The sequence below is a fragment of the Perca fluviatilis genome, chromosome 2, assembly GCF_010015445.1.
Source record: "Perca fluviatilis chromosome 2, GENO_Pfluv_1.0, whole genome shotgun sequence".
Classification (NCBI taxonomy): domain Eukaryota; kingdom Metazoa; phylum Chordata; class Actinopteri; order Perciformes; family Percidae; genus Perca; species Perca fluviatilis.
In genome coordinates, this window is record NC_053113.1 from 17,812,859 (window position 1) to 17,839,439 (window position 26,581).

The window sequence follows — 26,581 nt, forward strand, 5'->3', positions numbered from 1 at the left end:
GGGAAGTTAGAAAGCACAGCAAGACGGACTGACAAACTGTTGGTTTTAGTCTTTTGTATGGGATTTGAAGAAATTGTCAAAATTGATGAAACAGGGGCTATGATATTGTGACTTTTAGTCACTAACATGGATCAAGCTCGATCAAAACACTGGATCCAAATTTCCCATAATACAACTCAATAGTGCCCCTTGTTAGACTCTCCCTGCCGGTAAACAAACACATTATAGAAAGTCAATTCACCCAGTTTGTAACGCAGGCTTTCTGGTATTTCTGTTTCGGTTAGAACTAAACCCTTTCACTAAATAAAGTATATGACATACAGTCTTTCAATGAAAACAACTTTAAAATATAAATAAATAATCACACAAATGCATAAATCAATTGCTAACAAATTAATCTAAAGTTTTGTACTACTACGTTTTCACTACTTGTTGCAGTTCAGACGAACACTGGGCTGGTGTCTCTTTTTTCTTCTTCTTTTTCTTCAGTGTTAGTACTTCAGTACTTCACAGTGTAAGGTTTAACTGTCAAAAAGCTGTTTTCTGATTGGCTGAGGGACTCTGATTGACTGCTGTTCTGTAATTGGTTGTAAGGTGTGTACGTGTTGTGTGACCGGCTGTCTGTCTTACCTCTCTAATAGTCATGTCATCCTCCACATCTACGTTGTGCTGTAGACCAGAAGTGATTATTATTATTATTTGTGCAACACTGCGCACAGAAGGTGAAATGACATATGCAAAACACATAATCACCCATGCATACATCACATCATGAGTGATGTATGAGATGTCAGAGCAGATGATTATTATAATGATGATCTGTGTCACACTCAGAGCTTGCAGCTCATAACTGACAGGCTGCAGACTCATTTTGCTCATTTAAATCCAGTTCTGTGTCATAACTGTGTGGGCAGTGTGCGCCGGTGTGGCTTCCCTCCGTGGCCGCAGCGCCGCAGTCACGCTGAGATCTGTGTCGTTTTGTGTCTTCCGCCAGGTGTGAGCATACCTCGGCTGCTCCGAGCTCCGTGCACTGGCGCCACAGAGGGAAGCCACACACTGTTAATCTGCACACATTGCCCACACAAAGATGACACAGAGCAGGATGGAACTCTGCAAAGTATCCTTTAAATAACACAGATGATCTCAAACACAATAGAATATTAGCGATAAACTATTAGTGATCAGTCTCTGATGCTCTACAGTAAATGTGTCAAACTCAAGGCCCGTGGGCCAAACCCTGAATTACTGAATTTTGGGACCAATCTTGTAGTGTTTTTTCTTACTTATCAACAAGATGAAGACTTCCCAGTGTAATTTCTCAGCTGTATACCACAAGTTTACACATTGGCCTCGGAGCGACAGATGAAGAATGATCTGACACCGCTCTGTGCTTGTTAATGATTGACAATGTGTACAGACTTCAATAATTGTCACTGACGTGAAACTAATGGAGCTCCTTATGTGCCTCAAGTATAAATCATTAATAGTGCTAATGGAGTTACACAGACACAATGATGACTGGAATAAGAGGGAAGAGTAGTGTGTTTTCTTGTATTATATTCACATTGAAGTGATGTTGGGAACAAATAAACATTTCCAGTAAGTTCTGTGGTTAACATGTAGACCGTTTTATAATGTGCAACTTTGCTGGATAAATAAATGAAGGTCACCAATCACACTGGACAGTAGCTTTTTGAGATCCCTATGTTGAATGACCTGATTATTGGTAGTTTAGTCTCTTGTAAAATATTGTCTCTCTCTATATCCACGTGTCTACTGTATACACCTGTCTTTATGTTATCTGTTGATGTATTTGTCCGTGTATATTGCCATGTCAGACTATGAAAACAAATCTCCCTCATCGAACAATAAATATCTATCTAAAAGATAGATTATGAATAAATCATTGATGCTGATTAACGGACAAAGATATAAATCTGTGAATTTGTCTGAATGCATGATTATGTAAATCCTAATAGTGTTTGATTTTCAGAATTTGATGTCTGATAATTTGTCATTCAATGCTGGATGTTCTTGTATCGTGGAATATTTTTTCTCAATTCATAATCAAATGCTTGTTTCATTGATTGACATGCACCACTGCTGGAGTGGATTTGGTTGCTGGTAATTGGACAGCAGGCTGCATGCTAGTTTGTGGTGATAGTATGCCCATTTGTGATGAGCCAGGCCTGCGCTGAATCGATCATCGTGATCGCCACACAATGCATGCCGGTTAGATTTGTGTCCCACTTGATCCCGACTGGCTCTCACCTCATGGACACTTGGGCAATGATAACCTCACAAGATCAAGGTGGCCGCAGTTTCGAGAGCCAGCCGACGCAGTTGCTTTCCACTGGCTGCAAGACACAGGGCATAACAGGAAACGCCTGGCTCTCAGCTGATCTAACAGCTGATTGGTTCATCATCTCATCTGAGTTGGTGCTTGTCATTCAAATACCTGCCTGTTCCTAATTAGGAGATATGAGGCTCCTATCTGGATATTTAACGCTGCATTCACAGAGGAACTCGCCCCAACAGGGCGCTCCAACCCCCCCCCCACCCCTGCACATTCCTGTATGAAACACATGGAATACCACAGTTTCTTTCATCACTTACAACAAATGTGATGGGACGAGGCTGACTGAGATACTGTTTGTGTGTGTGTGTGTGTGTGTGTGTGTGTGTGTATTCAAGGACAGGGCTCTCTCACCTCCAGGTCTGCTTCTGTGTCTGGAATGGTGCCGTACAGGTTCTTGAAAGCAATGCCCGAATGATCATGTGGACCTGAAAGAGAGACAGAGATTCATAAACAGTGAAATGTCAGACATCATTGGTCTCCGTTTATTAGGTCCTTATGTCCCTTTTGTTTGCAGAACTTATCTTACTGGTCCCATCTAATTAAGCATTACAAATACAGCTGCATCATCCGCAAATAACCTGAGGATGAATTTAGAGAAGACCAAGGCTTAGATTTTCCAGGGAAATCTAAACAAGTCTATTGCTAGACTTAACTATAACTTCATTTTTAACACTACAAATTACATATTAAGGCAATTTCAACTTTGGCTGTGAATGATCTCAGAGACAAAGTCATGAAGACATTCTAAGGGGTAGTTTGGTGCTTTTAAACTGTGCTGCTGGTTGTTGTTTTGGGCAGTCAGTTCATTTCTCACTACCTGTGAGAAGGCGACCTTTGTGTAGTCTCAGTTAGCATTGTCATTGCGAGTAGCTACTGTTTCTCACTGAAATTCCATGTGTCATGTTCGCTATCCAGAGCTGACAGGCTAAGGCTGGCGTGTGGTAAAAAATTTGGAAAATGGGCAAATTAATCAGCAACTATTTTTCATGCAAAATAACAGAAATTAACTTCTGAATTTCACATATCTGCAGGTTCTAATTGTCTTATGTGACCATTAACTGAATACTGTATCTTTGGTTTTGGGACTGTTTGTCTGTTTGGCTTTAAGAAACTGTGATGGGTATTTTTCAATGTTTTTTGAAATTCTTTAAAATTTTATAGACAAAATGATTATTTGACAAAATACTCAACAGATTAATCAATAATGAAAATAACTGTTAGTAGCAGCCGTCGATGTCTATCAACTTATTATTACAACTTTCACCTACCGATCAGTTAGTCCTGTACTGAGCTCCTTTAAAATCGGACTCTCCTCCATTTGTTCTCACCATGACATTGTCAAATTGTATTTAACACATCATACACAGATCTGCTAGTGTGACTGTAGACTTATATATCATATTTATATTGTAAACCTTGTATAACCTGCTTTTGTGATAATGCACTCAATAACGGTCCGTGTACTCAGGGCTGGCGATTGCTATAGGCGACCTAGGCGATTGCCTAGGGCGTCAAAAGTGTTGGGGGCGCCGTGTCGCCCTTAGGTCTACTTCCCATTAATAATAGAATTAGGAATGACAAGCGAAATAAAACGTGTTTATTAAACATGATCATCCTAGGGCGCGCCCTAAGCCACACGTTTACTTGTCAACCTTTCATTATGCAACGTTTCCAGTCTATGGGTCAGACTCAAACACACGGAGCTCTGAAGCAGAGCTGTGCGTCGCTTAGTGTCCACTCTCGCTGTAAAATAGAGACGAGCAGCGGCACAGACACGGAGCTGCTGCAGCGCGCCTTCCGTGGTCTGTGCAGCTTCAGGTTTATAATGGACGCGCTCTGCTGTGGGCATGCTGCGGCAGATGTGTCCCTATTTCTGTGTAGTTTTGTGTTTCCACCTCTGATGTAGAGCAGCGTGGCCTACAGCCACTTCCCTAAACTGTCTCATTCAGAGACCAGCATCCCAAACGGGGCTCTGTGTCTGTCAGCAGGTCTGAGATCTACTGTATCAGCAGAGAAATCACGTAATGCACAGCAGACTATGGTGCAGGTGAATTATTTTCTGAAATATAGTGACTTTATTCTTGTAGTAGCCTATTGCATTATCACTTTATTTTTCTCACAATATCACAACTCCTCCAAACCTCAGAGAACACAGATGAGATATACTGTATTTTCAATGTGCACAAAGTTTTGAACATGAGCAGAAACCTTGCTCAAACACATCTGAAATATTACAGTCCAGGGGTTTATTAATTCATTAAAATGAATTCATATATCATTCAGGTGAATCATTTTAATATGCACGTTTTAAGGTGGTTACTTCCTCAACAAAAGAAACAAAAGTGGGAAGAGTAAATGTTGCCTAGGCTACATGTGTGCTGACTCAGATATAATTAGAAACATCGATCCAAAGGAGAATAAATAGATAAAAGCAATAGCCTTACTGGAAAATATTCCATTATGTTTTTATATCTGGATTGTAATCTATGTTTCCCTTTAGATAAAGATATTTCCAGCATAAATTGATTCAGAAAAAGGTAAAAAAATAAAAATAATAATAAATAAATAATGTGCATAAATATTCACCAGAATGCAGCAAATTAAGTATTTAATGCTCAAAATTTTCAGGGTGGACTGCCCCACACAAAAATCTGGAAACAAAAAAACTTGGGCCTTTGCGGCCAGTTATGACCAGTTAGACAAAAAATTTTGGTGCCATCTAACTTACATGGAAGCTAGAAACTAAAATGAACATACATTGCTACTCTATCGCTGACACAGCGCTGTGGAGATCTGGTAATGCAAGACTGGGGGGGCGCAAAACTCAATCTCGCCTAGGGCAACCAAAGGGCTAGAACCGGCCCTGCGTGTACTTTCTCGTTCATTCGATTTTCATTTCATAAACAGGTATTAAAAAAAAATGGTTATTTGATTTTCGTTTTAAAATACTAAATTTTAAATTGAAATATAAGGCGTTTTTTCCTTTTCATGGCCAAAAGGGGATGGGAGAAATTTAAAATATGCTGTGATTTTCATTTTCTATTTCATATAACAAAAAAAAACACTCGAAAATAGAAACGAAAAAAGGCAAATTTTTTCATATTCAGAGACCGGATGTTGTCATTTCCAAGGCAACAGCGCCAGCCTACCAGTGTTGCTTTCAGCCTAGGCTAAAATTACTTTGGAAACCTAGCGTATACTCTTGATAATGCTTGGAGGGACTTTTATTTCATAATGTCACATTTATTTATTACCCTCTCTCCCTGCCTTCCTCTGACTCTCTGTCTCTTATTTAATCTCTTCACACTAATGTGGACACATATTTTCTTATTTATAGTCTTCACAGAGCCAGTACCTCAGAGGTCACCATATCTGACAAGTAGCAGCCGTCAAAAAAACAAGATATGCAATTAACTGTAGGCTACAATATGTTCAGAGGATAGCCACTTGCTATCCACACTTAGCTAGCTAAGTCACAAGTTTAGCCATGATACTACAATTCACCATGGTAACAACCACAAACAAACGCAGCTAATATTAGAATATTAGACCCAGCACCGGAGGTCTGATCCCCATGATCTGATCCCGTACTGCCAGTGACTCTCTGCCAGATCAGCAAGCTTAACGGCAGCAACAGAAAGTTTGCTGGGATTGGTAACGGTAATATAACGGTAACGTTACAGCCGTGAACTGAAATTCTGTTTTCTCAGCTCTTCGGGCGAAGTTGTCTACGCCCGCTACTTGTCAGATATGGTGACCTCTGAGGTACTGGCTCTGTGAAGACTATAAATAAGAAAATATGTGTCCACATTAGTGTGAAGAGATTAAATAAGAGACAGAGAGTCAGAGGAAGGCAGGGAGAGAGGGTAATAAATAAATGTGACATTATGAAATAAAATTCCCCCCAAGCATTATCAAGAGTATAGGTTTCCAAAGTAATTTTAGCCTGGGCTGAATGGCTGAAAGCAACACTGGTAGGCAGGCTACGCTGGCGCTGTTGCCTTGGAAATGACAACATCCGGTCTCTGAATATAAAAAAACAAGCCTTTTTTCATTTCTATTTCCGAGTGATTTTATTTTTGTTATATGAAATAGGAAATGAAAATCACATTAAATTTCTCCCATCCCCTTTTGACCATGAAAAGGAAAAAACGCCTTGTATTTCAATTTCAAATGTATTTTAAAATGAAAATCAAATAACCATTTGTTTTTTGTTTTATAATACCTGTTTATGAAATGAAAATCGAATGAACGAAAAAGTACACGGACCAATAACGGTCAGTGTATGATTTCGGTCATTCGTAAAAAAGAAATGATGATTTTTGTTTTAAAATACAAAATTTGAAATTGAAATACAGGGCTTTTTTTCCTTTTCCTGGTCAAAAGGGGATGAGACATATTTACAAATATGCTTTGATATTCATTTTCTTTTTCATATAACAAAAAATAAAATCACCACAAAATAGAAATGAAAAAGGCCAGATTTTTCATATTCAGAGACCGGATGTCATTTCAAATGCAACAGCGCCAGTGTACCAGTGTTGCTTTCAGCACATGCTGAAATGACTTTGGAACATCTATACTGTTAATATTAATATTTACAGTCTATGCTTTGGAACTAGCTGGGTATCAGACGAATCTGCCGAGCTTGTGTTTTATTCATGGGTGTATTAAGGTTTTATTTCCTTTGGTTTGATGCACTGTGCCAGGGAGGCTAGCTAGTTGCGTTTAGTCTGAATCTGTAAGATAACCAAACTTAATTTAAATATAACGTGCAAATAGGTAAATAAATGTTAACGTTACATATAAAATAAAGATCACTGAAATAAATAAAAATATATATAAAAATATCTTCATATGTATTGCCTCATTTATTCATTTCAAGATGTATTTCATAGCCATATTTATGTATATGTATGTAAAGTGGTGCAAAAAAACAGAGGATCAGTAGCTCAGGAAGTTGGGGTACAAGTTTCCCTCAACTGCAGAATCAGACGCTGCGAAGCAGAAGCTAACTTCAATGTGGTGTCAGATGAGTCCATACAGTCTATGGTCACATCATGTTTGAGCCATTTTCAGTGCAAAATCTCCTCACATTTCTTGCAGAAAATCCTCTTGCATCCCCACTTCCCATATATGCGCACAGAGATTTCTGCACATGACAGGCCTTTTTTTTCGCCATGTCTAAAATCACATCAGAGTAGGAATCCAAAGTCCTTTTAGCATGTGGTGAAAGCAACACTGGTACACTGGCGCTGTTGCCTTGGAAATGACAACATCCGGTCTCAGAATATAAAAAACAGGCCTTTTTTCATTTCTGTTTTCTGGTGATTTTATTTTTTGTTATATTAAATAGGAAATGAAAATCAAAGCATATTTAAAATTTCTCTCATCACCTTTTGACCATGAAAAGGAGAAAACGCCTTGTATTTCAATTTTAAAATTTTGTATTTTAAAACGAAAATTTTTTTAATACCTTTTTTTGAAATGAAAATTGAATGACCATGATATGATACACTGACCAATAATGCATTATAGTCATTATTATCATTCTAGTTTTAGTTATTACGTAACGACACAAAATGACACAAATATGTACTGTGTTGAGAATCAGTAAAATTGGGCAAACAGATTGTTTTGGTCTTTTTTCAATTAAGACAGTCGTATTCAATAAGAGAGAGAGAGAGAGAGAGAGAGAGAGAGAGAGAGAGAGAGAGAGAGAGAGAATAATAAATTCCTTTTTGATTGCCTCTAGTGTTTAAAAACTCTCTCTCATGGGTGTGTGTGGGGGTAAGTGTGTGTTTCTTACCGGTGGGTTGCTCCACCACAGAGGATCTCTTCAGTGCAGGTTTGAGAGGCTTCTGAGGGACTGGACGAGTAGGGCTTAAGGATGAGTCCTCAGTAGAGATCTGCACGCACGCACACGCATGCACACACGCGCACACGCAGACACGCAAGCAACAAATCAGCGCACAAGAAGAAAAGTGTAAGCGAGGAAGGCAAACGACTAGTGCACACACAGGAGGCTCTTCCTATTTATCTTCATCTCATCTGATCAATCAATACATATTAGGGCTGTCGAAACTGGCCAGAAATGGCGTTTGAATATTGTTCTTAAAAAACACATACACAAACACATAGGTTTGAATTATTCAAATATCTGTTTTGGCCCATTATGTCCATAAGAGGGCAAACGTACAACCAGATGCAGAACTACTTTCATCATAAACATGTCTTTTAAAAGATCTACATACCTACACATACGTACCTACATACCTCTATATGCCTCATGTGACATTGTAAATAACAACTGAAGAAACGAGAAAGCTTTGAATGGCTGGAAACATTTTTGACAAGCTCTGTCCACTGTGTCCTCTGACCTGAAAGCGGACCTCCTGACTGGCCCGGTGGCTGCTGTTCTCGCTGCTGTCGTTTGACACGACCGACAGGCGTTTCTTATCCTCGACGGCTCCTTCCCTGATGTTCACTAATCGTAAGGGGCGGCCGAGCTGCAGGGAGAGCAGCTCCTGGAGCTGGGCGCGCTCGATGGAGCCCAACAGGATCATGGACTCTGGGAGACGAGACAGAGAAAGGAGTTGAGAAGAAGAAGAAGAAGAAGAAGAAGAAAAAGAAGAAGAAGAAGAAGAAGAAGAAGAAGAAGAAGAGGGGGACGGAAGAAAGTGGAAGAGAAAGGAAGGGTGTAGAGAGTTTTTGTGGATGATATAGGTATAGAGATTGAGAAGATATGGGAGGTAAGAAGAAGGAAGGAAATAGGGAAGGCCAAGGACGATGAGAAGAGACCGTAAAACGTGTTTTCGGAGGGAAGAGTAACACTGCAGGAGATTCCAAATGTTGCAGCACTGCAAAGAGCTCAGCTGAGTTACATAACAAGAGCCCCAGAATGCAGTATTAACTAGTGCACGTATGTGTGCGGTGGGTGTGTGGGTAGCAGCTTGCTTGCTTTAAGTAATTGCCTTTGTGACAGTACGTGCTGATTATGTATTTGGTTAAATGCTGCAGCTAATTGTTCCTTCACGATTGCATAATTGAGACAGCGTTGGAATACCAAATTTGCACTTCAGTGAGGTGGCGAGTTCAGTGGCATCAGCAAGCTGTCCCCAGAAAAAAATTGTCAATCAATCAATCACTTTAATGAGCATGCCACCGAGGTCGATGGGATTAGTTTTCTGTCCAAACAACATCTGCAACATCGAACACAGACATCAATATTACAACAGACACAAAGATCAGCACACAGTATTCACTCACATGGTATACTACTGTAACACAATTATTTTTGTATTGTTGTTTTCACACTGTCTGGTGATTACTTGGAACAATATACTACTTTCTACTTTTTCCTATTGTAAAACATTAAAACTACAGTACAGTATATAATATCACACATTAAGCACTAGACACTTATTGTTGAAAAAGTGAAGCACTGACTGCTTTCCTGAATAACTAAAAACAACTTTATTTCGGGGGATTAAGTTGCATCATTAGATATTTTATGGCCACCTTGGGCCGGGAAACAAGCTGTAGACTCAACATTGACATACTATGACCTTATAAAGCTGTTTTGATGAAAACATTTGGTTCTGCACCTGGCAAATGTAAATGTCAATATTCACTCTCCTTTAAGCTCTTCTTTGGTCTTCACCAACTCCAAAGGGAAATATCTGGTTGTTTAGCACCACTAAGTAGTCTTCGTAGTAGTAGTAGTAATAAAGCTTTTTTTTACTATAAACAGCTGGCACGGTTGATAAGAACAGAGTTGTGGGACAGAAAACCACAACAATGTGCTGATGATAATATAGTGTAAATAGAACTAACAGTATCAGGAGGGAAAGTGTAGCGAGTTACTATAAGTAGTAATACTTTCCCCTCTGAACAGCATGGGCATGTGTTTGTGTCTCACCAGCTGATTCTACTAGTGCCACAGTCTTGAGGTGACCCTTCAGTAGCACATTATGCAGGTCTCTGTAGCTGCAGTTGAGTGTGATGTACCGCACGTCCCGCTCCATCATGTCCTCCACGTGAATATCATACTTTCTAAAAGCAGAAAAGGGAAGGTGAGAGGAATGTTTGAAGTAGTTAAAAGGAAATAAAGAGATAGGTCATTTAAAAAAAAAAGGTGAGAAGTAGAAGAAGGCTGGATCCATTAAAGAATCAAATATTTTCATGAATAGTCTGAACATATACTCTACACTGCAAATTGACAGTGACGGTAATGCTTTGGCGATAACTTTTCTGAAAAATGTTCATGCCACTTAGTCAGTTAGGTATAATTTGTATAAAGATTGTTCTGAAACAACACAATATATGTAATGTTATGAGTGATGGTGGTTGTGATGGTAATGGTTTGCTTGTGTCTCTCCAGCATGTTTCACTGTACGTACTCGTGGTGTCCCCAGCCCAGCTCTGGGAGGTAGGGCAGCTTCTTGATCTTGATGAGTGAGTCATAGAGAGAGGGCGAAAGGGACTGCGCCACGACGTTGGCCAGGATCACTGCTATAATAATTGGCAGGATGTGGGTGATCTGGCCGGTCATCTCGAACACGATGACTGCGGTGGAAACCGAGTGGCTGACCGCTCCCGACAAGGCCGCCGCACCTTTGGGTGGGGAAGAGCACAGGGTGAGCAAAATAACAGAAGCATGGCAGAGATGCAATTATTTAGATCAGTGGTTTTCAAGGTGGGGTCTAGTGCTAAATAAAGGGGGTCCTTCAAGCTTGATTTTTGGTTCTGCGGAGGCTCCACACAGAGCTTTCACCGTAGCCTATGGAAGTGGCCTGAAAGTTATAGTTGTTCGTTGGTGTGTGGATGGATCTCTTTAAAAGAATAGCTGGGTCGCCATGTGGGTGTGCGTGGGGAGTGTGTGGTAGAGTGAGTGAGAGAGTGACGGTAATATTTGATTTCATGTTGTTTATGGAGAAGGAGAAGCAGGAAATGAGTAGGGGGAAATGCAACGCTACCAACCCATCAGCCTTGAGGGGGTTTCAGGAGCATCATTCATCAAATTGAAAAAAACAAACATTACCATGATTTCAAAAGGCAAAAGGCAAAAGTTTTACTATCCCATATATAATAGATAGAATGTTAAACAATATCAATGAATCAAGATCTTGACTAGTTGCTGATATTCCTCACTTTTAAACCTCACTCCCACCAGATCTGCTAATGCCTGTTTCAATAATCGAATAGTGCCAAGAGTACTCAAAACACATTATGGGCCCTATCTTGCACTCAGCGCAATTGCCTTTGTACACCGACGCATGTATCATTCCTATTTTGCACCCGACACACAGCGGACTTTTCCCTCCACAGAAGCACGCCGGTAAATTAGGGAATGTATTTGCGCTGCAGGGGGCGGTTCAGCGAGAAGAGGAGGCGTGTTCTGGCACAAACGTTCTCTGGTGCTATTTTGCAGTTTCAGAATAAAATTCCGCCACTGACCAGGAAAAACCTAGTCTAAAGTGAGTAGAGCGTTATTCAGATGCTATTTTAGGGGCGCATGCTTGGCTGTAATGTAGCGTGCGCACAACGCGCATACAATTTGCTTCTCTCATCTAAATCGACGCAGCAGTTCCCATTTTTTGCAAACCATACATAATTACAAGGAAAAATATTACTGAAAATGCGCTTCAGGTGTTTGGAGAGATCAGGAGGCACTTTACAGTACAGTCCTCAACAAGTCGCAGCATTCTTTGTGGCTTGTTGTGTTTTACACAACATTTCCATGAATCATGGATGTGTTGATGACATAAATGAGAAAATATTAGAGGAATTGGAGGAGATGGAGTTGGGGGAGGAGGAAGGGGCACAACAGGTGCAGGTGGTGCGTTTGGAGGCCCACGCTCCATGGCTGCAGCAATCCTCTCCAGACTTTAGGAGATGCGCCCAAGAGGAGCAGCAACATCTCCACCCGGCTAAGACGGGCATTTGTTACTTTGCCGCATCCCGGACAGCTCCCGCTGGCGTGTAAGAGTCATTTATCCCGCCGGTAAAATAGCAACAGCAGCCGAGATCCGCCCACAAAGCTACTTGCGTTTTGCGTTTCATACTTGCGTTTCAGATCGTTAAAATAGGGCCCTATGTCTCAGATTAAAAATAAATCGCATTCTGATATTACCTCTTCACAGTAATGGAACCTAACTATAAGTAAATTAAGTCAAGTCCTGTACAAAATATTCTCTTATACGCCCATAAGGTGAAAATTAATTTATTCAAAAGGGAACCTCAATATTTTACCTCAATAAAGTGTTGTGAAAAGAGCAATATAAAAGGTGCATCAAAGCAGACGGCGGAAGACGCATAGGCTTTTGGCCATCCTGATGTCAATAGGGAGCTCATTCCACCATTTGGGAGCCAGGACAGCAAACAGTCGGGAATTCGTTGAGTGATTAGTTATCCCTCGCTGTGAGGGGGCAGCAAGCAGGTTAGCTGATGCAGAGCGGAGTGGGCGGGTTGGGGTATAGGGTTTGACCATGTCCTGGATGTAAGATGGGGCTGATCCGTTAGTGGCCCTGTATGCAAGTAGTAGTGTTGCTTTTTGCGGATGCGGGGAGTAAAGTGAAGAGAGCGGAGGAGGGGTGTAGTGTGAGAGAACTTGGGGAGGTTGAAGACAAATCGAGCTGCTGCGTTCTGGATGACCTGCAGGGGCCGGCTGGCACATGCAGTCAAGCCAGCCAGGAGGAAGTTCCAGTAGTCTAGACGTGAGATGACTAGAGCCTGAACCAGAACCTGAGCCGCCTTCTGCATTAGAAGGGGACGTATCCTTCTGATGTTATGCAGCATGTATTTACACGATCGGGTAGTTTTAGCATTGTTGGCAGTTAGCAGAGACAGAGCAGCATAGGGCAGAATGAGCCTTTGCTGCTCAACAGAGAAAATGGATGGAGTTCAATCCAATAAATGAGATGATAAAAAAATAGTAGAAACTGAAAGCATTAAAATAAAGTGAAAAGAGAGAGGAGAGCAGAGAGAAACAGATGGTGGGTGAGAGAGTCTACATTTCTTGCCTGTGTTTCCTCCTCACGTAAATGCTACTGTTCCCTCTGCCCATCCTAACATGTAGTCCTTAAAGTGAGCTCCGCTGTGAGATGAAAAAAAGGCTTGTATAGGGCTGAGTCATCAGCTACAGTGCACCACAACATCAGTAGCTCAGAAAAACAGCCGTCACAAACCTGAAGCAGTGGCATAATCAGCATGGCTGTCAACAAGTAGCACAGTGGAAGGACTCACAACAATGCATCTCATTAGACACGCAACTTCATTAGGGATGGAAGTGACGTGGTTATGAAGGGACAGCTGTTGTTTGCAAGTACATAACATATTTGTTCTGTCATAGGCCAAAAACATCAATATAACGTGTTTTTTGTTCATAACAATGAATACAAAGAATAAGAACAGTAGCCCTGTCTGATTGTTTGCATGTTCCACCTTGTGAGTACCCCTTACTTAACCATCAATGCAAGCTCAGTTCACAACGACAAAACACACAGATCACTTTGGTCTTGTCAATGGAACCATTTGGCAACTTTTTAAAAGTAAATTTACCATTCAGAATCTTATTGGCATCCATTTCAGCATCTGTCGCTCGCCATCCACTCAAAACGTAATGTTAGCCTACTACTCTTTGGCCGGCTCGCAAGCCCAAACAAGTGTGTGCGGCGTGCCTGTTGTTTTGTTTAGCTAGATCCGGTCTGCTGTTGTAGTTTTTCTAACGTTACTAGTTGTTGCAACAGCATGTGAAAAAAATTACAAAGTTTGCTAGGCCAAAAAGAACGTTAATCTCATGATAAAAAGATTTACGCCATTAAAATGGGTTTGCGTTAATGCCGTTAATAACGCGTTTAACTGACAGCACTAATATTTTTATATTATTATTTGTTAATTAAATTAAGTGCATCACACTGGATTTTTTTGTCGAATACAGTTCAATCAAGCAGTGATTCACGTAACTAACGTGAAAGCAAAGTAATGACGAGGCTATTATGCAACAAGTTGCATTTTCAACTTCCAAAACGTTTAAGTGGGACATGAACACTTGCCAGCAGCACTATGAGATGTGAAAGTTTGTTGTTTTGTCAGCTGGTGTCTGAGCTGTTTTGAAGCCAATTCTTTTTCCATTTTGATAAGTCTTGTCCGGGGAGCTTTTAAATGTATTAGATTCGGTCTGTCTGTTTAATCATGGTCCCTTTAGAGTCTTAACTTGAAGCTGTACATTGAAGCAATGGGCTGTAGGGAATATTTATCTTGATTCATTTTCATAAAATATTTTACTGAAGTAGAAGCACTGATGCCTCACAGAAAGCTAATGAGATGTAGAATCAAATGCGTGCACAGTTACCATGTTGAAAAGATTGAATCGCTTAAAAGCAGCCAAGTTGGTTGTGAATGAAAAATATTTTTGTGCAGGTCTCAAAACTGCCACAACCCCCAATATTAATGATTTGAATCTAAATGAATCAAAAACATTAGAAAAGACACAGAGGAGTAGTTATGAAAGTGAGAATGTAGAGAGCGATAGGTGCCATGATTGTGTGTTTAACTTACCCACGGCAGCGTAGCCTCCTGGCACTATGGGGTAGCTGGTGCCATTTGTGTGAATGCCATCTGGGAACCAGGTTGCCATGCCTTCTCCAACCAGACGACCAAAACCTGCCCCTGACACATGCACAAAGACACAGAGACTGTAATTATTACTGGGCTTAATACTGGGAACAATAACTAACACTTTTGTATTCTATGCATAGCATATACTGCATTGCATAGGTGTATATTATCACTCAGATAAAGTAAAAATGACTTTTCTGTCTCTGTTATTTCTCACACCAACTAGCTAGATGTTTGAAGATAAAAACAATTTACAAAGAAATAACACTGCAGAGTGGTGATGTAATAGAGTCTTTAAAGGTGCAATATGTAATATATTTACTGTATTAAATCCAAAAATCACAATATGTCATCAGATATTAAGGAAACATGCTAAGTTGAAAAACTATCTTTTCTGACAACAATGCTAATGACAGCAATTTCTCCTTTGAAATTTCCGTTCCGTGACGGAATTTCTGTTTGTGTATCGGCCTGTGTGTTGTTTCTCTGCCCATTTTGACAGCCCGGCCTGGGTTGCTAGATATTAGCCTCGTGAGACCGTCCTGATCTCGCGAGCTCCAGTTTTCCACTCGCAGATCAGTCTGGCATCATAAGATAGAGAAAATTTGGAGCCGTTTGCCAAACGACCGGGCCAATCAGCGTTGGTTTTGAGGCGGGTTTAGGTGGCGATAGACAGATGGTTTATCCAATCACCTTACCAGTATTTTCAGCCAGCGGTAGCCCTAATTCTGTCAGCTGCTCACTAATGCTTTTTTCTCTTGGATCCTTCTTTTGGAATATGGACCGGGAACCTGAAAGGGTGCCTTTTATTCGTAAATTCTCGTTACACAAATGGCAAATATCCTTTACAGATATAAATATCCTTTTTAGCAGACAAACTGTGAGTAATTTTAAGCCAAGAAAGGGTGGCTGTAAATCAGGTAGAGAAGACCATGAGTTTATGGTGTTTTTAGTGTTCTTGCTGTAATTTTAAGCCGAGAAAGGGTGGCTGTCAGTCGGGTACAATGCTCCGGTGAGCACGGCCTTTTATGATCATTATCAATATAGCCAGCATCTAACATTAGCTACTCCGCTGAGCTGTGGAGTAATGTCTGGCTATGTGAGACTAGCATCTAGCTGACACTGACATTGTTGGATGCTGCGTTCTAAACCTGGCAACCAACGTGAACTTTGAGTCTGGGGAGGAGGGGCCGGGGGATACAACTCTCTCCAGTATTTTCAATTTGGACTGCAGTAAAAATTTTAAGCTAGCTGTCAGTATTACATATTGCACCTTTAATAAACTCTGAGTTCAATTGTAAGAATGGTTCAATATATTGGGAAATATGCTTTCTTTCTCATATCAATTAAGTGGCATCTATCTTCTCATGCAACTCTCAGCAAGAATTACCTTCACACACAAATACACAAAGTCACACGCACAGGGCTAGTTGCTTCTTACCAATGACAAATACTGGCATGAAGGATCCGTAGGGCACTGGCATGGTGGTGGCCAGGGCAGACATCCAGAACTAAGAGATAAAAAAGAGGGAGATAAAGAAAGAGAAGACATGAAAAGAAAGAACGGGGTGAATCCTCTACCAGCGATGAGGAGGTGGCCATGCAGAGCTTATTGCTGAGGTTAGATTGAGCTGTCCCTTTCACTCTTCATATGACAAAGACCCTGAAATGAAGCCTGGGTAATGAGCGGGCTCTGCCGATTGGCCGACACTGTGCAAGGCAAGCGGAAGAGACTGCTAATTAGGAATGAAAAACCAAAAGACAAATGTCACCCCTGACAATGTGTGAGCATTATCGTAAGGTGTGTGTGCACCTAAATTTAAGCTTGCACAGATATAACTATTAAAAGGCCGGCATGCTCATTTTTGTGGAAGAAAAGGCTGCACTAATTGATTAGACTGTATTAAAACTATAATGATCAAAAATAACCACACATACTACTGTGGACTCGTTATAGATGTTAGATTAGATGTCTCATTAAAATTCAGTTTAAACTGCACAGCCAGTGTATTGATCAATTCTACAGTAAATATATGATCCATCATTATATCTTTGACGTTGGACATTGACAACACTGACTAAGCTAATTTTTAGGTCATGATCAGCATTTCACCATTAACTTTCAAGAAAACTTCACACTTATTTTAAGGTTTTAAGACTTCAATGGAGTAAATAAAAAATTGTGAGTGATGTGAGGCAAAATGTTGCATCAAGCTCAATCTGAACACTTGGCAGAACACAAGGCTGGGCGACACATTTTTACAATGAGAGCATGGACAGTATTTTGTATGAATTTACTGACATGAGTTACCCTAATTAGGTTTTCTCTCCTACCTTCATGAAAGTAAAGAGGCCCAGGGTGACGAAGACGTTGACCTGCGGGATTATCCAGGCTTCAGAGTGTCCCATGTGTTCAGCCTCCTCAGCGATGCCCTGTTTAGCCCACGTCCGGTTGTCCAGTAATGCCTCCATAGTCTCCATCATGTTCAGCTAAAGGCCACAGGAAGTGACATCATCAATATATGCAAACATGGTTGGGCTGTTTGGTAAAATGTATTTTCTTATTTTTCTTATTTTGCTAAAGAAATTACAACCAATAACATACAATTTATTGATTATCTAAATATGACTTTGACCCTGAGAACTGTTACAGTATTTTACGATCACTTTCACTGAATATTTAAGATAGCAGGCATTGAGTGTAAGACGACAAATGTATCTGCTGCAAAAGCTGGGACAGCTGGAGACACTGGTGGTGATAATGTCGCTCATTCCCAGAGAAATGATGACTGTGGAGTATGACAGCAAGACAGAGGGATTTAAGATACAGAATTTGGAGTGTGCTCCCCAGAGATGGTCTTTAAGGGGAGTCGATCAGTCTAGGCACATTTAGAGCTTCAGAAGCCTGACTTACCCGCCTATTAGGAACCAAAACTGACAAATGGTAAGTGTGTGTGTGTGTGTCTCAGTATGCCTGAGGATGCACACAATATTCCTTTTCCAATCGGATAATTAGACGGATGAAGGGGGTGAAATTGAAGAGAACACACACACACACACACACACACACACACACACACACACACACACACACACACACACACACACACACACACACACACACACACACACACACACACACACACACACGAGTCCTCCTAGGAGCTTAAAGATGCTCAACTAAGTTTCCCGTGTACACAGATGATGCACACAAACACCAAGAAGCACATTTTAACCTGTGTTGTGAAAATTATAAAAACAATCACAGACATGAATGGTATCAGGCTGTTATAAAACAATACAATGATCTAAAATGCTTTGATTACATGGCTGCTCTGTAAAGTTGCATAAAGACCACAACCAAAACATTCTATCATGTAGGGAATCTAAATCATTTTGAAGCATAAGTCAAGACATCAAAGGTTAGAGGAGTTCATTTGTTGTGTTGAATTCAGAGTTAGAGACATTGTGTTTTGGTGCAATACATGGCAGATATATTATGTCTACAGGCCTATACTGCCACAGGCTTCCTTCCACATTATTTTGTATTACAGTTATGGCTGCAGTGCAGCGTGTGTAAAACAAAATAGTATGTGCTGTGTGGGGGTGTAGAACCTACCTTTCCAGCCATAAATTGTCCAAAGCCAGGGGGAAATGTGAGTGTAGAAATAAGTAAAGTGACCAGTGCTGGATACAGCAGATGTCTGAGAAAGAAAAACAAGATAGAAAATAAAAAATACAACTAATATCGTATCATATTGTTTTGTATGAAAAACCTAATCAAGTAACTACAGCACACAAGTAAACCAGGGTACCACTAAGACTTTTGAAGACCATTTTAATAGTACTAGAATGAAATGTAAAACCAACTTCACGGCCATACTGGCAAAACTATGAAGGATATAGGGGTGGAACGGTAAATGTATTCGTATTGAACCGAAACGGTTGGGTGTATGAATTTACACGGAGAATACACAGTATAAAAATAAATAAAACTTGCAGAACTAATGTAATGCGGAACTACTGTTAGATACACGGGTTCTTTAGGGACACCTAATCTGTAGCCCCGCCTTAGATCTGAAGCTCTGATTGGCGCGCTGCCTATGTAGCCGAGCTCCGCCTATGTATGCAGTTTTAGTGAGTCAGAGATAGCAGCACTAACGACGAGTATGGCGAGTGGTGGCGACCCACAAGAATTAGAGGACCCGCCGGCCTCTTTAAGATCGCAAGTTTGGGAAAACTTTGGTTTCCCAGTCAGTTCCAGTAGTACAGGCGAGAGAGTGGTGGATAAGACGAGGACTGTGTCGGCGTTGTTCAGCAGTTGTTGGGTATGTGAGTGGAAGTACATCTAACATGCTAATGCATAGCCGACGCCATCCCTCAGAGAACAAGCAAAAATAAAAAGAACACTTAAATCAGTGTAAATTACGTTATATTAGACACAGACTGCTGTTGTAGATTAGTGTTACGTTTCCAGCGTCGCAGCTCTGAACCGTAACATTAGTTGGGACAGACACCTTGTTCCTTTAAGGCGGTTACACAGGCAAAAAACCAGACGGCCAACCGTCGGCAGAAAAGCCAGTCGGACTGATCAATCTCCCCGAGTTGGTCCAAAAAGTGCCTCAGAACACACCAAAGAGACGAGACGTAATACGTCTCCATAACAGCAGGCGGCGCTAATCTGTATTGTTGTCCAAAAAATTAACGCGTCACATGGGTTTGTTTTCTCCGGAAATTCAAAGCCAGACTGTCATGGCGGCTTGTTCAGAATACGATCTCATATTGTACTAAAATAGTTCACTGAAACATGTTTCTGAAAACATTTTAAGCAAGAAATAGGACATGCAGTTGCTGAATCTGTCTTCATTTCAGATCAACAAAGTCAGTTTAAAAGTTTGGCAGGGAGACGTCGTGATAACGTTGCATTAATCAGGTAATTTAGTTGTTTTTTTTGCAGAGAACTGAGATGCTGTATTTTCAGTTTTATAGCTGATTGTCTTATTTTGTTTACAAGTTACAGATGGAATCTGGAGATGATGTGGGGTAGTTATTGTTTACTGTTTACAGCTTACTTTACACACTTCAGGCTGTTGCAGCTAGCTCAGGGGAGAGACTGTATGACACTAGGTGGTACAGCCTGAGACATGCACAATAAAAGAAAATTGCCTTCTGCATTTTTGTTTTGCTTTTCCCTCCAGTGTACCAAACTCGTACCAAATGGTGATGTCTGAACCAAACCGTGACTTCTGTGTACTGTTCCACTCCTAGAAGGATATAATGAATATCAGCATGGATTTGAAGCTCTTGGAAAAAAAATTATTTTTTTTATATATAGTACAGGCCAAACGTTTGGACACACCTTCTCATTCAATGCGTTTCCTTTATTTTCATGACTATATATAATATTTAAAACACAATAGCTTTGTGAGGTGTGTGTGTATGTTTACACTAATCTGGTAAAAAAACTAAACAACAGGCATTGCATGCAGTAGATTAGGATCAAAAATTGCAGCAATCCACTCACGCTGTGTGTCAGTAAGTGTTTCTAGAGCTCTCTTGGCCACATTTTCCAGTATTTCTAGCAGTAGCCGTGGTGCCGGTTTTACAAGATGCCTGGAATACGCTTAACCCACTTGTATTTTGAAATTTGTAAAATGAAACGTCTTTTGACAACTGACTCCTCACAACGGACTCATTCGCACAAGAGTTTGCACACACTCCACAGGCAAAGTCGTAAAGCAATTACACGTACTGTAGTGTAACAGTCAAGTCCCACCAAACCATGCAAATTGTAACATACACACAACACATTTTAAACATTTGACGGTATTTATTTATTCCTACTAAAGAACAAGAAAAAAAGTAAGCCCTTTGTCAATGAAATTCAATACTTTTAAGGCCTTATTTTGAGAATGTTAAATTCAATGCATTTTTTTTTTTTTTTAAGATGATTTTTTGGGCATTTTAGGCCTTTATTTATAGGAGAGCTGAATACATGAAAGAGGAGAGAGAGAGAGAGGGGGAATGAAATGAGGAGTAAACCTCCGTAAATGGATGCGCGCTCTACCAGGTGAGCTACCCAGGTGCCAAATTCAATGCTTTTTAAAATACTTTTAAGACCCTGTGGTATACCCTGGTAAATGTAGAGGAGTTAAAAGTACAATTCTCTCTGACATGTACCTCAAAAATGTACTTAAGTACAGTACTTGAGTAAATGTACATAGTTACTTTCCACAAGTGGTTAGACTTACCTTTTCATGAGGAATCCATTGTTGGCCTTCTGTTTCTTGATGAACCGGACAATAACTCCGTTCAGGTAGACAAACAAAGCCCCACCAAAACCACAGGCAATACTGCAGAGAGAGAGAGCACACACACACACACACACACACACACACACACACACACACACACACACACACACACACACACACACACACACACACACACACACACAAACACACACACACACACACACACACACACACACACACACACACACACACACACACGAAAGAGAGGAGAGTTGGAGGCATTTTTCTACTTAAAACTATACTACTATACTCTACTATAAAAATGCATTCTGGGTGATCAAATTGAAACTGAATGAAATGAGTGAGTCCAAGCTTAAACAAACCAAATCATAAATTATTAACATTTTTCTTTCTCAAACCACCTCCATACAGTGCCTTTGGGTTCAATAAAAACTAGTATGTAAAAGTAATGAGTCTCCAGTGGAGATGGATGTCAGGTGCAAATGTAATTCGTGGCAGTAGCCCAGTCAGTAGGGAGTTGGCTTCAAACTTGAGGGTTGTTGGTTCAAGTCCCCATACAGACCAAAGTATGGTGGTGGCTAAGCAGACAACCTAATGAACATGCACATGATGAGGGAGTCTTTTCCCCCGTGTTGCAGCTGAGAAAAACACTGCATATGTGCCTTTTCTGTGTTCTTTGTAATTGTAGCCTTAAAAAGGACCAAATGTACCAAACCCTGTTTGGGTTACGGCTAGGGTTGGGTACCGAAACTCGGTGCCAATAGGGAACCGGTGCCGACGTAAACGGTAGTAACGAGACCGAATAAGAACGAAAGTTTCGGTGCCTCATTTCGGTGCTTGACTTTACACTACACCTGACAGCATGTAACGTTAGCCTACCTTTAGCTAGCAGCTGGATTAAACACCGGTAAAATGCTGACAGCTAACGTTAAACAGTGTAAAGTGTGACTGTATTTCACTGTGGAGGACTTCAACAGCGGGATGTAACCGTCTGCTCTGCAGCGCAGCAGCTGCCGTTATCGCAATTCATAGATATACAGTAGTAGTACTAGTAGTACTATGTTTATGTGGTCGGAATTAAACAACACAGACGGTGCGTTCACTTGCAGCTGCCATTGTCGGAATTAAACAACACAGACGGTGCATTCACTTAAAACAGGTAGCCTCGTGGTGCATTCACAGTAATTGTAAAATACCCTTTTCCCATCTGGGGTTCAACAGCAATATACTGGTGAAATACGTTATTGTTATTGTTATAGTTATTACATTATTATTAAATCTTTAATTTTGACCATGGCCTTAGCAATAAACAAGTCACTGACTGTTGTTTACTACACTTATTTTTTTTCTTCTTCTTTTTTTTTTTAACTTTATTGAAAAGTACCGGTTCAGGCACCGGCACCGTTTTAAAAGTATCGATTTAGCACCGGAATAGAAAAAAAAAAAAAACGATACCCAACCCTAGTTACGGCAAAGATTAGAATCAGGGTTCGGGTACTGAACTATTTTAGGTCAAGCAAGGTTGGGGTATGGTCAGATAAAGGTGTCTCAGCCAGACTGGTGCAGACACTGAAGAACTGCAGGGTGTGGTGCAATAAACCAGATCAAAATAAATATCAGGGCTGATGATCGTTTTCAGTACTAAATGTTCAAATAAGGTAAAGTCCGTCCAACAGTTAAATGCTCCGAAAAAATATTTAATAGCGCAGAATCAGGCACACAACTTACAAGAGATAAGGGTCATGGGACATCATAATCAAATACACCTGAGGAAGGCAAAATTTTGGGCCGAAACATTATGTGCCCGATTCTGCACTATTAAATATTTTTTGAACATTTACTTTTTTGTCCAGCACTACATGGATGTGCACAACATTGTCTTTTTTTTAACCATTTTCAGTACTAAGTCACTGAGTTTTTCATCTATTAAAAGCCTGAAAATAGTCACACATACAGTATATGGACAGACTAAATCATTGTTTAATTTTTGTCTTTTTATGGGATTTGTTGGCACTTACAAAAATACAGAATATTGCCATTGCAAAATGAACCTAGGGGTTAATAACCAGTAACATAGCTCAAGCAGGGCGTTCGTCATTCGACTGGTCGTGACTGCTTTCCCAAGATGGCACCCGTCTGTATACGTGAACGGTACTGTCTTTCTAAACTGTCTTTTTAATAAACTGTACTATACACTTACAAAAGTTCTCAATGCTTTGGTTTACATGTAGGGACCCCCATTATGCTACCGTTGAAGTGTGGTGCTATTTAGAGCCTTGTTAGTGGTATAGAAATAGCGATTTCTTTTTACTTTACCCGTGCCCCGACAACTAGCGTTATAAGGTAATTAGCGGTTTGAGCTAACACTGGTCACATTTGATTAGCATGAAAACATCCCAGTTAACGGTCCACTTGGTTATCATGTGTTATTAACCCCTAGGTTCATTTTGCGCCGGAATTGTACCCTGTAGAGTTTTTAACCAATAGCGTCGCTGTTTTGTTTGTACTGTATCTCATATAGTACTCTATGACCATGTGCAGGAGGACAAATGTGCACACATACAGTAAAAAGGGATGAGATACACATTGCTGCTGATAGTTTGACACTATTCAACTGTTTGACAGCAAACAGCATTGTGCCATCAAAAGGTGAAGGACAAGAAGGTTGTTAGCCAGAGTAAACATGGATGTAAACAACGCAGGCTTCTAAATGTAGAAACAATGTACAACTGTTAACGAGGAAGGTAAGAAAACATGTTTGTCACACCTCAGAAAAAAAACTGAATGTTAACATAGCTTTGTCCACAGGCAACTTTAAGGTCAATGCTTTTAAGCATTGAAATGAATTAGTTGCATCAATACTGTCAGTGGATGGTTATTACAAATTAAGATTTATTTTTTTATAGATATGTATATTGACACTCCCACTTATATAATCACTGCACTGCATGCATTTGTAGAAATCAGGGTGTATTTCAGCTCCCTCATGTTCTAGTGATGGTCACTTCTAAGGCCCAAAGGTGTAAACAGTAAGTAGAATACTGTGTGAGTATTCAAAGATGAAGCACAGAACAAACTCTTTCTGGCCGGGATGTCTGAGACACTGACAGACTTTCCCTGCTTGACAGCTATTGGCAGGGGAAGATGGAGAGTACACGGATGCACCGGCACACTGTCTCACATAGCACAGTGTAAAACTGGGGCCAAAGCACTTAAGTGTACTGTATACAAGTCACTGATGTAGGAGTGAATGTTAACACCTCTGGACATAAAAAAAAAAAAAAAACAGGCAAAGATGAAGCACGAAAGATAAGAAAATAAGAGAGGAATTTTCTTCTCTTGAGCAGCCTACGCAGTTACACACAGGCATATACTTTCATCTGAGAGAGAGTGAGAGATGGAGAGAGAGCACCCCTCCCTTCTCTCCACCAGTTTCTTTCCAGGAGCCCCTGGTCTCGTTCACAGCCCTCAGGCTAAGGCAAGATGATATAAGACATCCCTCAGTGCTCTGGCAACTGTTGCCAGCTGAATTATCCATGTTAGGTGACTCACGCAAGCTACGCTGAAGTAATACCTTCACAAGCTACAGTGAGTGCAGCTCCTGAATAATATCTGAATCTCTGCTGCAGTCATGGTAAAAATTGGACTACCTGTCAGAACAGCCAGATGTGCCAAAAAAAGTTTGAATTTATTTTAAGTTTCTGTGGACTTTTATGGCAAACCAAACCTGTGTTCATTCTAGTACCAGTGTGTGGTAACAAATGTTTTGACTACTTTCTAATAAGGGAGTATTTATTAATAATTTATATTATAAAGCTCTTACACATTGTAAATTAATGGTTAAAATCTTTGATGGTTTTGAATTGATAGCTCACTTTACTTTCCTTTTTTGGTTTTGTAATATATTTCCAACCCGTGCCCATACAGTATGCATTTGTGAAATCAGAAATTGACCAATCACCAGTCAAGACTCACCCAAGGGCACCGAAGGCAGGAAGCTCCTGGAGGCCAAATGGAAAGTCTAGCCGGAAACTGGTTCTCAAAAGAGCTGTGACGGTCTCTGGAGAAAGAAAAAGTACAGCAAGAGTCAGGAAAAAGAACAGACCCCTGCCAAAACAATCATCCAAATGATAAGACAAGGTCTAAGACAATGTTTGGGCTCTTGCAATCAGATGCAATGCACTGACCTAGTGTTACAGCAGACAAAGTAAACAAAAAGTTCAGCTCATTGTGTAGGTGCTGACTCCTAACCTAACATAATACAGGTATAATATAACAGAGGGCTGGAGAAAATGTTGTCAAAAACTTGGGCTAACGAGGCACTGGAAACCTGAGGTAGACATTCGATTGGCTGTGAGTTTGAACATCTGCTTCTGAAAACTGAAACTCTGGTTGTTCTTCAGCTGTAGTCAAAACAAATCTCCATCTTTGCTGCAAGCTTCCACCCTCAGCTATCCTCAGTTTACTGGTTTCATGTATAACCACAGTCCACGTTCCTTTGTCCTTTGCTGATCAACGGGCCATTTTCATAGTAGACATTCGGACACATCATGCAACTAAAGCTCAGGTGGGATTATAAAAATGATGGCGGCATTCCATTTAGGTGTTTTAGGTCCAGTGCTCTAATATTTTGAACATTGGCCGACTGTGATAATTTATTGGGACATTCAAACGGAAAGGAGACATAATTAAAGTTAAAATGTCAAAATGTCTGCTGTGGAAACGGCCTATTATTTCCTTGAGCTTAATAAAACAGATTTTCAGCTGCAAAAGATTACAGAGTACACCTGTCAAATGAATTTTGCCGTGATCAGCTTTATTTTCATCATTAATATACAAGTTTCACCCATTTAATTAACCTAGGTCTTGGCAGACATTTCTGAATTTTTTATATTGTGATAGTATTTTGAATCATTCCCACATACTTCCATCATAATACTGTATTTTGAGCACAAGTCTGCCTTACCTGCGTCAGTGTTCCACACAGCCAGTACTCTGAAGATGAAGGCACCGATGGTAGCAGCAAAGATACCTCTCCAATAGGTTCTCACCGAAAAGAACTGGGATGTTATTTCAATACTGAACAACACACCTGAAGAACAAACATTGAATACCATTTAAATGTTAAAATTAATTAATCACAGTTTGGCCAGTATGTACTCCACATGATAAAGTACTCACAAAAGCCTGGGTCACGTGTGATTGATAATACAGTACAAAAAGACTTGTGTGATGTAATGACAATAGTGGTGTTGCCCAAGAGGTGCAAAGGATTTTTATATGGCATTTACAGTCTCTTTTTTTTTCGATTGCCAAATGACAGTGG

The 26,581-nt window shown here is 40.4% G+C and overlaps 1 protein-coding gene across 4 annotated transcripts in view; it reads right to left on the reverse strand.

Annotated features, from left to right (window-relative positions):
- The window catches only part of LOC120552194 (chloride channel protein 2-like), a 90,663-nt gene that overhangs the window by 12,860 nt on the left and 51,222 nt on the right, over window positions 1–26,581 (reverse strand). For all 4 annotated transcript variants that reach the window (XM_039790011.1, XM_039790020.1, XM_039790001.1 and 1 more), the window contains 13 exons: window positions 26,222–26,347; window positions 25,231–25,315; window positions 21,232–21,333; window positions 18,600–18,684; window positions 17,315–17,470; window positions 16,422–16,491; window positions 14,921–15,031; window positions 10,762–10,975; window positions 10,281–10,414; window positions 8,740–8,930; window positions 8,169–8,268; window positions 2,711–2,784; window positions 631–669 (listed from right to left, as the gene is read on the reverse strand). In XM_039790011.1, the coding sequence (XP_039645945.1) occupies window positions 631–669; window positions 2,711–2,784; window positions 8,169–8,268; window positions 8,740–8,930; window positions 10,281–10,414; window positions 10,762–10,975; window positions 14,921–15,031; window positions 16,422–16,491; window positions 17,315–17,470; window positions 18,600–18,684; window positions 21,232–21,333; window positions 25,231–25,315; window positions 26,222–26,347 (1,487 nt within the window). The remainder of the gene's footprint in view (window positions 1–630; window positions 670–2,710; window positions 2,785–8,168; window positions 8,269–8,739; window positions 8,931–10,280; window positions 10,415–10,761; window positions 10,976–14,920; window positions 15,032–16,421; window positions 16,492–17,314; window positions 17,471–18,599; window positions 18,685–21,231; window positions 21,334–25,230; window positions 25,316–26,221; window positions 26,348–26,581) is intronic.